At 36.0% G+C, this 12,511-nt stretch overlaps 1 protein-coding gene across 7 annotated transcripts in view; it reads left to right on the top strand.

The window, feature by feature from the left end:
- The window catches only part of PPFIA2 (PTPRF interacting protein alpha 2), a 288,804-nt gene that overhangs the window by 178,414 nt on the left and 97,879 nt on the right, over positions 1-12,511 (top strand). For all 7 annotated transcript variants that reach the window (XM_064702003.1, XM_064702001.1, XM_064702002.1 and 4 more), the window contains one exon: positions 5,806-5,970. In XM_064702003.1, the coding sequence (XP_064558073.1) occupies positions 5,806-5,970 (165 nt within the window). The remainder of the gene's footprint in view (positions 1-5,805; positions 5,971-12,511) is intronic.

Genomic DNA, 12,511 nt, shown 5'->3' with positions numbered 1-12,511 from the left:
AAAACACTGTACACGTGAAAATAAGAATGTCTGTCTCCTGAAGTTCTTCAAATGGCAAAACATTAATTCAATAATATAAGTAACAGTATATATCATTGGATCAACATTATTAACTATCTTGTAGATTCATATGTCTCTTCTTTTAAAAAAAGAGCTTCTGTCAGAAAGTAGTGTAACAACAGATTGTAAATGTAATATAGTAATTCAATAACTATATGGTTTTTTATATCTATATGTTCTCAGGTAATCTGTGTTGCATAATAGCTATTATATTTCTATTCATTATTCTTATAAAACCCATTTTCTTCCTATTACTTTGTCATTACTTAATCATTACATTTTCTTTGGTGAAACCTTGGTTTCACATATGTGTGATTTCTTAAGGTTTTAGGTTGCTTGCATTTTGGTTTCTGTGTGGAAGGACAGACATGGGACACACTGCAGTAGTTGGGCTGCAACTTTATTTTTTCACAGAAAAATTTTCACTGTTGATTAACCAGTGCAGCTGTTGGAGGTCACACCTCTTGACCACAGGTGAAAAGTGGTTTCCATCACTGTGGAACAATGCTGAAGAAAATCATTGATTTTGTGACTGATTTTAGAGATAGTCTTCAACACCATGTCTGCTTATTTTACTTGTCTTTTCTGCTCACACCAGAGATGGAGATTCACTGAACAATGTGAATTCTAAATATAGACTGAAAGAAAATTCAGTTTTTCCTGTGCTGGTGAGAAATTCTAAGCTGAACCTCAATAGAGAATTGTCTTCTTAGAGGGTTACTTCATTCCTCTAAGTAATACCTTAAGCTAAGTCTGTCTCATTTCAGTAAAAGTCTTTTCTTTTATGTTTTCTTCTTAAGTTTTCTTCTTTAATTATTCATGATTCTCCTTTTCTTGCCATTACCATCTGCTGATTCTTTAATGTCTCCATTTGTTATCCTGCTGTGAACTTTTTCTAAAAACAAATGTTTCAAAAATAATGAAAGTTAAGATAAAATATTTTATATTGATTAAAATCCAGGTCCTGTAATAGCAAACTCTACTGAGTCACTCTAATTTCAACTTATTGAGACATCATTTCTTAAAATGAGTGTTTAAAATGAGTGTTCTTTCATTTTCTATAGATAAATCAGTGTCCATGTAGTCATGATGGTATGGTGTAGTAGAGCAGAGTAAGTGATAATGTACACCAATGTAGTTTGTACCATTGATTCTAACCATGCATTTCTGTTTAACAGAAATTAACCACTTTCATGATTGCTTTATAGGTGATTTGAGAAATACAGGATGCTGGGCATATTCTAAAAATTTTCTCCTTTCATGTTCATTTAGTTCTTGTGAACACTTTAAAGATGCTAAGTTCATTCAAAAAATATGTACTAGAGCACTTTTCAGTCTTTAAATTATTATTTTTGTATTTTTTTATGCTTATAAAAAGCCTAGAGTTCCAGAAGTGATCCTATTTACATAAGATACAATTATCATCACGGCATCTTGAGCATCCTAAAATTTGCCCAGCATAAAACTCACTTGTCAGATTATTTCATAATTCATTGTCAAGCTTATGCTTTCCAGTAGGAGAAGCATGGCATTGATGCGTGGGTGATTCTGTCCTACCTGCTGCTCTTGATCTTCATCTTCTTTTCTCTGCAAGCTGCCTGTCCCTCTGAGTGCTTGACAACTGCAACAGTTTGACAGTGTGAGGGAGCAGAAAATGCTCAGCAGCCCATGATCACTGTTAATGCCAGAGTTTAGCTGCAACTTACTGAAAACCCTAAAGCTGTTTCTAACAATTCTTTTGTCGTTTAAATGAATTACCATTGTTGTTACAATGTTATTTCAGTGAGAATATCTTGTGCTGTTCTCGCAAGTATTTGGAATATTAATTCTTGAACTACATATGGGGAGGAAAGTCCTCAGCGTGCCCACAAGATATTGTGATTGCCTTCAGAGTTAATCATTGGTTGGACACACCATCATCTTCAATGTCAATCTTTTATGTTTACATTCCCTTCCCCCATCATTGTAGCCCTGAGACACTTCATCATTCTGTCAGTGTTGTTGACATTTCCACTTGCCAGGGAAGCAGGGAAGATCTTTTTTAATATAACTACCCCCTTTTTTAGTATAATTTTATTGGGTAAAATTAAATAAAACAGCAGGTATTGTTATATGTCCAAAGTAGGGCAACAAAACTGGTGAAGGGTCTGAAGCACAAATCTTACAAGGAGCAGATGAGGGAGCTGGGGGTGTTTAGCCTGGAGAGAAGGAGGCTCAGGGGAGACCTTATCACTCTCTACAGCTGTAGGTCAGGTGGGGGTCAGGCCCTTCTCCCTTGTCAGGTAACAAGTGATAGCACAAAAGGAAATGTCCTCAAGTTACACCAAGGGAAGTTTAGGTTAAGTGTTAGGGAAAATTTCTTCACTTAGAAGATTATCTTGGTGACTGGATCCAGCATTGGAACAGGCTGCCCTGCTGCTCCAGGGAAATGGTAGGGTTGCCATCCCTGGAGGTATTAAAAAGATGTGTAGATGTGGCGCTTGGGTACTTTGTTTAGTGGAGGACTTGGAAGTGCTGGGTTAATGTTTGGACTTGATGATCTTAGTTTTTTCCAGCCTAAACAATTCTATTATTCTGTGAATCCAGCATTTCATCAGAGCAGGGGGCAAGGCTTTGCTATCAGGTTCTCAGTCGCTGTCAGATGTCCTACCCCCTTAGGTTTTTTCCCTTTCAGCAGAACTGAGAGTGATGTTTCACTAAGAGACCTGGTTAATAATATTCTCTGTTCAGCTAGTTTTGCAGTTAACAATGCTCACAGAATTTATGAAGAAATCAAGATTATTTTTGTTGAAAAGCAAAAATAAGAAACTTTTACAAATGAGAAACCTATGTTAGCATGCCTTCTGAGCGTTCCTAGAGCTGATGGTAAGGAAGATTCCAGTGTTCAGAAGTAGCTTCCAGAAGAATGAGTGACTGCAAATGCTTGAGTAAATAGGAACAGAAAGAAAAGATATGAAATGTTCAGAAGCACTGCTTTAGTTCTCTATGGGTCTTTTGACACAGCTGTGACAGTCTGTATACAGCAAAATAGGCAACAGCATTTTGCACTTGATTTATGTAACAACTATGAAATGTATGCAGACATTGGAATATGTCTTTTTTTAGTCTGAAATGATACTTCTCAGCTAAAAACAAGCTTAGCTGTTGTGTACGTTAAATGGGTGATTGTCACTGGTTTAGTATTATGTATTATGCATGTTTCTGACATGGCAGTAAGGTAACCTAAATATGTTATTGGTAGCTCTGCAAAAGGCTGGAGTGCTGTACTGTTCATCTCAAACAGCAAACTCCTCCACAGTCACCCCATTAGAAATTCTGAGTTCCCACCACTCTGCTCAATTCTTATACTTGAAAACATTGTTTAACTTGTTTTGTCTCTTCATCACTCTCTTTGATCTCCTTTGCTTAGAAAGTTTCTTGTCTTCTGTCCATGCTGACTTCACATTCCCTGTTGGGATTGTCAGTGTGAACCAATTCATAATGAGCTTCTGGATGCATGTTAGGAGGATTTTTGTGTGTGCCTTATTTATCTCTTTGCTATAGATTATGTGTAATTCCTTCTGTCATTAATATTTTTCCATGTCAATATTTCCATGTCACCATCACTTTTCTTCCCTCTTAAACCAGATTTTTCCATTTCCCTTTTCAGCTAAGTCTTGCATACAGGCTCTCAGACATCGCTGATCATCACAGCATTTGTCTGCAAGATAAGTCTTTTAGGGTAGTAGGACACCATATATGATAAATGTGCTCAGTTAGGCCAGAAAAGAGGTTTTTTAGCTTTTAAGGTTTTGTTACTCTGAACTGGTTTACTGGGTGTAAGTTTGAGCATTAGACAACTACAGACCTATGGAAGGAATGGCCGTACTAAAAAGTCAACTGTGAAACAATGTCTTCCCTTTCTTTCCAATTTCTTCAGAAATCTGTAGCCTTTTGGCTGGATTTAGACTCCTCCAGATGTAGCTATGATGCAGTGAAGCTTTCTGCATAAAGAGAACTGATCAGGACAAGCCAGGCTCTAACAGAATCAGCCAGGAGGTGGAAATGACTGTGGGGAAATCTAAGTGCACAGAGTGGATTAGAGTCAGATTCTGCCTACCCCAGGGTTATGGAGTGGGTCAGGGTTAGGCTGCACAGAGAAGGAAATACTGCACCTTCACAGACTCTTTCAAGAGACAGGGTAGAGAGTAGGCTGAAGAATTAGAAATCAGCTGTTGACTTACTTTCCTCCAGCTTTCCCCTAAGGTAAACTGAATGACCTAGAAAAGCCATGACGATACAAGAATTTAGACCAAAATTCAGCAATTCAGTTCTATCTGTAGATAGAGTTAATTGTTTAAGTACTACTATGAGCAGAAATATTCTGTAAATATTTGGAAAATTTTCTGATCTCATTTAATTTGCAAACTTCCCACAGCCCCACACTGAATTCTTGATGGCTCTATCATTAAGAGGTCTCCTCAAATTTGTGTGCTACTTTGGACTTCCTCAAATAATTAAAAATCTACCTATGTCTGCTGTTAGCACTTCAGGGATGAGAAAGTTTTTGAATTTCTTGTTCATTTGCATTTGATAAATACAGGGCATGAGTTGGATTCAGAAATTATGCTCCTTTCTTGAATTGCAGGGAGTCATTATAACTATTATTTTATTAACATTGTTCACATATTCCTCCACTACTTTTTGTGAAGAATATATTGTAGCATAATAACCAGGTTCAAATCCAGACACGAGAACTATGTTTTAAACAAAGATGACACCTAACCATAATCATTCTTAATCTGACTTATTATCAACATACTACTATGTCTAGAAATTCATGTAAGAATAAAAACCATTATGTAACTGAGAATAACCATGGATAACAGATAAATAAATGTATAGTAGCTATATTAAGGCCCACGTCAAAGGAGAAATATTAAACAATTGTCCATGTAACTTTCAGATTTCCAGTTCGATGAGTTGGATATAATTGTTTATTGTAATTGCAATACATTTAACATGCATTCTGATTCATGAATTTAGCTACCCTGATTTAACCTTACAGCTAACCAAGTCTCTTTAATGTTCAGGTACTAAAAACAGCAATTGGGTAGCCCTATGAAAATAGACAAATAATATAAAATGTGTTTACAATATGTTATTTATGGTCTATTTCACAGATTTTTATGGACTTCTCTGATTTTTATTGTTGATTTTTCAATACAACAGAGACAATATTTTGAAGGATGTGCTAGTGACAAGCACCATTAGCTGTGACAGTTCTAATGAATTGTTTAAAAATCTAGTAGAATATACTGTTCACTACTACATATTTTGTTAAGCTCCTTTCAAGATAAATTGAAAATATATTACAGTTAGGCTGAATTAATTGTAAATTTATTTAATATTTTTGCATGATTCTTTAGACTGTCTTTGCTTATTTGGCTGTCAATAATCATCAATTACTATCACAAATGATATGTAAATATCTAATTAATTTAGTAAAATAGTGACCCTATGCTTAATGATTTGTTGTTCTTGCTTTTCATAGCAGAGTTGTAGGTGAAATCATGAGTGGGTATTCTATTTTTCCACTTATTCCATCTACTTTAGAAAGATGAAACATTGCTAATAGTTCCAGCAATCTCTCCTACAATGAAGTTGCCAGGAAGACTGCTGTTTGGTATCATGCACTTTGTAGTTAGAGTTTCTGTGGCATTTAGGGGCCCAGAAATTAATAACTTTTTATTTCAAATCCCACAGCTGTTACTGGAGCATTTGGAGTGCCTTGTCTCAAGACACGAAAGATCCCTGAGGATGACAGTGGTGAAACGGCAAGCACAGTCTCCCTCAGGAGTTTCCAGTGAAGTTGAGGTCCTCAAAGCTCTGAAATCTCTGTTTGAGCACCACAAGGCTTTGGATGAAAAGGTACAGTATGGTAAAAAAACTTACTGAATACACTCTTTAACTTGCCTAATTGTGCTTTTTGATGCAGCAGAGCAACAGTATAGTTTGTTGCTCCTTGGAATTAATCCTGTACTTAGAGAGTTTACAGGTGTCCAGAGAAATATGGATGGTAAGAAGGTATAGCCAATGGCTGTAATGCACTCGAGGTCACTGCAGCTACCTTTTGTAGACAATAGAAATTACTTTTCAAAATAAGCAAATCTCACCCCACCAGACATGCTTCTTCTATTTACACTAAATAAAGATGACCCTGTGGGATTTATTTGGTGTAAAAATGTGTTTTTAAGTTATGGCCATGAAAATGTATGTATATCTCAAATTTTAAAAACACAGAGAGACATAGAATCAGATGTTCCTAGCTACATAAGGGAACTTAGATACTTTTGGGCTAAGAACATAAGGCTCTTAGATACTTTTGGGAGGAAAACCTCCTAAATTTCAAAGATCTTTTTAGCCTTTGCTATGTAAGGAGAGTGATCACTTTTCAAGTGGCGTAACCTAAAGTAACTAGTACATTCTTCATTATCAGAGGTGATGAAGGGCCTGCAGAATCAAGGTAAAAACCAATGATAACTGCATCAAGTCATGCTAATGAAGAGGATCTTTCCTGTGCTGGAAAGACTATATTCAAAATGAATGAAACTTTGTACAACTGTGAATTATCACCTTGAGTACTGTGTACATAAATTCAGAAATCCAATTCAAATCTAGAAACAGTATGCTTGGAAGGTGATGTATCTGAATTGGTGGGTGCCTCAAAACTCCACGCGCAGGGAGCACATGAGAAACAGGGCTCATGAGCCAAGAACCTCATTCCTTATGGGGTCTCTTTTGGCTGATTTGCTCATTGCTGCTGCTGAGTTGCTTCTTTGTTTGAGATGGTTGGGTAAGCAGGGATGACATTGTGCAGAGCAGCATCTGAAACCATTGACTTGCACAGATGAGTTGTATTGTACAGGACCAGTTTAATGGTCTCACAGTAACAAATTTAACTTCAACTTTCAGAAATATACTCAGAAAGTTGACTTTACTTAATGAATGAGGCAGCTGTAGCTATATAACAATATATATATCATTGGTAATGAAAGGATGAGACACTGTGGGTTATGAGTCATACTAGGTTAACTATCAGGTTTTCAAAGTTGAATAAATCTAAGGAACTTAGACCAAATAAAAACTTTAGATATATCTTTTGGGTTATATGTTCTACTCAGATATCATGAAAGCATCTATAAAGAAAATCTAGAAAAGGAAATATAATGACTTCTAGCCACTGTAATAATCTTTTGGATGTCATTAAGACTTTAAAAATCCTGCATTATTAAAAAGATCTTTTGAGGATTGATGGGGTTTATGCTCTGAGCTTTGATTTTTTATCCAGCACTTTAAATATTGATAAGACTAGGGTAGGGAACTCTTCAGCTTTTATACTTTTTGACATTGTGTTGGATAAGTAGGAGAAACTGTAAGAACTAAACTTGAAATTGATTCTGATTATTCAACAGTTGTGTACCTCTTGCACATTTTCTTTCATTAATGTTTTAGTATTTTGGTAGTATGCAGTTTATTTTACATCCCATTTTGAAAACTATTGTAAAGAATTAGATTCAAGCTACATGTAATGTTTTGACTTGCATTATTGAAAAATTTGACTGAGATTGTTGAAAATTCTATTCTTACATTATTTTAAATGTTACAGATTAAAATCAGCATTCAGCATGTTAAAAAATTTTGGAATGACAAATGTAGGTGTCTTACGTATCTAATTGATTCCCGTCCCAGTGGTAATCACAATTTTCAGGATAGAAAAGTTAACCATCTGCAATCATATTAACAGATGATTTGTTCCATTATAAAACAAGTTTTAAAATTGGTTGGTCAAAATTATTTTTTCTGACATACTGTCTACCTTGTGTGGAACCTTTTTTATTTTGATGCAATAAATCATATTTTTACTATAAAAAAATAAACTATACTATTTATATGTTATTATAAAACAATCTGAGATAAGTCCAGTAAAGTTTAATAAATAATTTTTAAATAATTTGTTATAAAACCAGCACACATTATTTTCAAGGACAAATCCTACATAAAAATGCCTGGTTTTGTTTCACTGTCTCTGGAAGGATTGGATTAAAGACGTTGCATATATCACCCAGATACTTGATAATATAATGCTTTCACAAATTGTCAGTATTATGGTGATTTTTATTTAAAAATAATGAAATTAAAAATTACTGCATGCACCCAAATGTGCTAAAATTTTTTTATGGCATGTGAGTCATACATTCGGCATGGTGACAGAATAATTATATAAGTTAGATTTGTTTGAGACTCTTCAGAAAGAAGATATCAATCCACCTATAAAAATGCATTGAAGCTTTTCAGGGATCAGTAGAACAATGTGGGTTGGAGCTCCTCAGAGACATCTGGCCCAACCTCCTGCTCAAAGCAGGGCCAACTGTTTCAGGTTGCTTAGGGTCCTGTCCAATAACTTCTCAATATTTGTAGGCAGAAAACCTATTCTGGTGTTTCACCACCCTCACTGTAATTTTTTCCCATAATACCTATCTGGAGTTTCTGTTGTTGAGTGTTGTACTGGTTTCCTCTTGTCCTGCAAGGTCTTCCCTTCCTGCATCTGCAAAAAGAATCTGGCTTTATTTCCTCCACATCTTCTGGTTAGCTGGTTGTAGACAGCAATTAGATCTCCCACAAACTTTTCCTTCTCCAATTTGACCAAGCTCTCTCAGCCTGCCTCATATGCTCTGTGCTTCAGCTCATGGCCAGCTTGGTGGGCCTTCATTGAAATCTGCCAATGTTTTCTACCAGAAAGCCAAAAACCAAATGCGGCCTCAAAAGTCTGGAGGGAAATAATAATTTTCTCCAACCCACTGACCAAACTGTGTGCTGGCCTTTTTCACCACTAGGTCTTTTCTGCAAAACTGCTTTCTTTTCCTGAAGCCTGTCTCATTCCCTCATGGGTTATGCATTTTGTGGCAATGGGACACCACACAGGCTTTGTCTCATTGATCACAAATCTCTGAACCTCACAGTCCAGTCTGTTTCTGATGCACCATGGAATCTGTTTTAACCAATTCACATCTCACCAGTTTCTCTAGGGATAAATTGAAGATCTTGCAGAAAACCTCAGTAAAGACAAAAAACATTGTCTGTTCTCCTCTCGTCCATGGAGCCAGTCCTCTCATCACACAAGGCAACAAGGTTGGCCAGATATCATTTTGCCTTGGCAAGGCCATACTGGCTCTCCCCAATCACCATCTTGTCCTTTGTGTGCCTGAAAATGCTTCCTGGAGGATTTGCTCTATAACCTTCCGTACATTTCCTGGGTCATTCCAGGATAGCTCCTGTATTTCATGAAGAAGGACAAAACATTTGTGAGTTTTCTATTCATCAGGAATCTCCCAGACTTGTGATCCTTGCAAAGCTGAGAAAGGCATGACAAAGTAATCAAGTAATCTTGTGCACTGAATTAATCTACTGCCTTTGACTTATGTATGTTTTGTCGTCCTGTATTTGGGTAATGCTTCACTTGCACAGACTCTGCTGCTGTGCTCAGAGGAGACCTGCAGACAGAATCTCATAGTAAAACTGAGGCAAAAAACCATGATTTATGATACACTGATGTAACAGCAAAGTAAAATAGTGCCCCATCAGAAAATGCTCACAAAGCCGAAGTAGGCTAATGGATAAAGAGTAATAAAAACTGTCAAAAGGGCACAGGAAATATATAATGATTCTTTGCAAATGAATAATGCAAATTTTTCTTTAATTTTTTTTCTTCACAAAAAGTGTTGACACTAAAGCTATTAATCTAGTTGCTACATTCTTGGAAAAGCAGAACAAAATATTTTCATGAGAAGTTTTGCCCTTTAAACTTACAAAAGTATGAAGAAAATCTTAAAATTCTTCCTAAATGCAAATTTGCTTTCATGTTTTCACTTCCTACACTAAAACATCTTGATGTATTGTAACAAGCTCTGTCACAAAACTTGACTGATCATGAAAGGATTGAAAGGATTGCTACATGAACAGTACAAGAACTACAAAACCCTCCTCATTACTATAAGAAGATGCAATGAAACCTACTAAGAGATTGGAAAGTTAAAAATAAAATATATCAGTTTCTAGGCAGGTATGCTTAAGTATAAAAAGAATCAGGAGTGATACCTTAACTTATTTCAAAGTCTATTGACTTTCTATCTATTACATGAAGTCTGAGCTCTGCCTTTACCATTTGTCCAAAAGACTGATCACCACAGAGAGATCACAGCTGTGAATGCATTATTCTGAGAAAACATGGCTGTCATTGCAGTATTTTCAGAGTCTGACAGCTCCTTCAGGATCCCTCTCGTTATCCACATGCCACAAGGCTGGAGTATGAAAGCTTGCCATGATCTTCCCACGAGAGAGAGCCAGTCCTGTTTGGCTGAACCCAGCAGGTACCTTCTAGTGAGTAGGGAATGGTAAGAGTAGGGCTTTTAATCTTAGCCCATTATCTTCTAGTAGAGATCTTAGTAGTGCCAAAAAAAGTCTACACAGACTGGTTTTGCTCTTTTAATGTATTTTGTGAGAATTTTTACTTTAGAGCATGAGGATAATGACAGATTTAATTTACTTTAGAAATTTTTACCATTATATGTGTCCCTCAGAAAAATCTCATTGTGTCACACCAAATGAAATTGATAGCACACTAACTGTATTCTTTATTATTACTATTATTATTGTTGTTATTATTATTTAGAAATTTATTTTGACAGAAGCTATATATATTTTCAAAAATATTTGTATATCTAATTATTCTAGCATTTTTATAAATAAAAAACCTAAACACAGGGGCAGTTCTGCTAGCTATTCTAAATATTCATCATGTGAGAAGTTAAATTCAGTGACTGTTTTACCCAAGTGTAAGGTTAAGTTATATCTCCAAGACAACAAGAATTGCTAAAAAAGTGTGAAGTTTTACACATTGGAACTTAGGAGTGATTTGGGCTAGGACCAATATGAAGTTTTGACTCAACATTTCTTATAACCTTTGTTATTCTATAAGTCAGGTGAAATTTTCAGCAGTATTCATAGTCATGCATAACTCCCTTCAGTTATTCACCCTGTCCTTCTTAATGCTACAGATCTCAAACACTTCTCTCACTGCTGCTAAGTAGATCATACCTTTGTTGAGGGTTTTTTCCATGCTATGAATAGTTGTGGAACTAATGTAAGGCAGCACTACAAAATATTTTGTGATATTATATACAAATATGCATGGAATTGTTAATAAAAGAGCAAGTGTAGACAATATTTCCTAGAAATCATTAGAGCTGAATGAAAAATAGAAGCTCATGTTAACTTCATGGTTAGAATAGACATTGAGTAGGTCAGGAAATATATAGTCCTTATGTGCAATTCAGGAGGAACAAAAGGCAGAAAAAATATTGTGTTACTTGTGCCTTTCTGTAGTTCTGTTTGCCTTCTAATATCTATCTGAACATGTTTGTTGTCCTGCAGACATTTTTCCTATTTTGCTTTAAACTTTGGGTTCAACTTTTAAAATGTGCATTTAGAAAGAAGAAAGAAGCAACTTCTCCAAACCCAGTTTTTGGTCAGTGTTGTAAGAAAAGTGTCCAGTTGATTTTCACAGTGGAAAGCAGCTACCAGATGATACTGTTTTAGCTAAGAAGCAAAAACCCACTGTTTCTCTTGAGATTAATGGCAGAAAAGTATATTTAATATTCTTGCAAACGAAATCAGCCTATTTGTGTCAGCTTGGTCACTATCTTTGAATTCATTAGCAGGTAACTAGAAGAACTTTTATTCAGTAGACTGTTCATGGGGGAAAGTGATTCAATGCCAGTGTGCAAATGTTTTTTAAAAAGCTCTGTATGGGCTGCAGATCTGAAGAGAATGAAGAAAGAATTTGACAGCAAGCAAAAAAGTGGGAAGCAGTTGCTAGGAGACAGAGAAAGATGGGTGATATTTTGCACTGACAGCAGTGCTAACATGACATTGACTATGCTACATTTAAAGATAATATGGTTGCATTTAAAAGCCAGAAGAATACCCAGTCATCTGGGTATATGTCGGATACACCCTCTAACATGGAGAGAGCAACTCTTTTCTGCTGTGTCTGTGACATTGCAATCATAAAATCACAAGATAGTTTTGGTTAAAAAGAAATAATTAAAAATCACCCAGTTTGCACCCTCTGCCTTGTTAGGGATATTGTTCGCTGGGCCATGTTGCCCTAGGCCCCATCCAGACTGGCCTTGAACACTTCTAGGGATGGGGCATCCACAGCTTCCCTGGGCAACCTGTTCCAGTGTCTCACCACCTTCATAGTAAAAAATGTCTTCCTAATATAAAATTTAAATCTGTCCTCTTTCAGTTTACATCCCTTCCACCTTGTCCTGTCATTACCTACCTTTATAAAAAGTCCTTCTCCAGCTCTCTTGTAAGCCCCTTTAGAAACTGGAAGGTGCTGTAATTC

Source organism: Zonotrichia leucophrys, chromosome 1A (genome assembly GCF_028769735.1).
Source record: "Zonotrichia leucophrys gambelii isolate GWCS_2022_RI chromosome 1A, RI_Zleu_2.0, whole genome shotgun sequence".
In the NCBI taxonomy this organism is placed as follows: domain Eukaryota; kingdom Metazoa; phylum Chordata; class Aves; order Passeriformes; family Passerellidae; genus Zonotrichia; species Zonotrichia leucophrys.
This window is presented reverse-complemented; position numbering and strand designations above follow the sequence as displayed.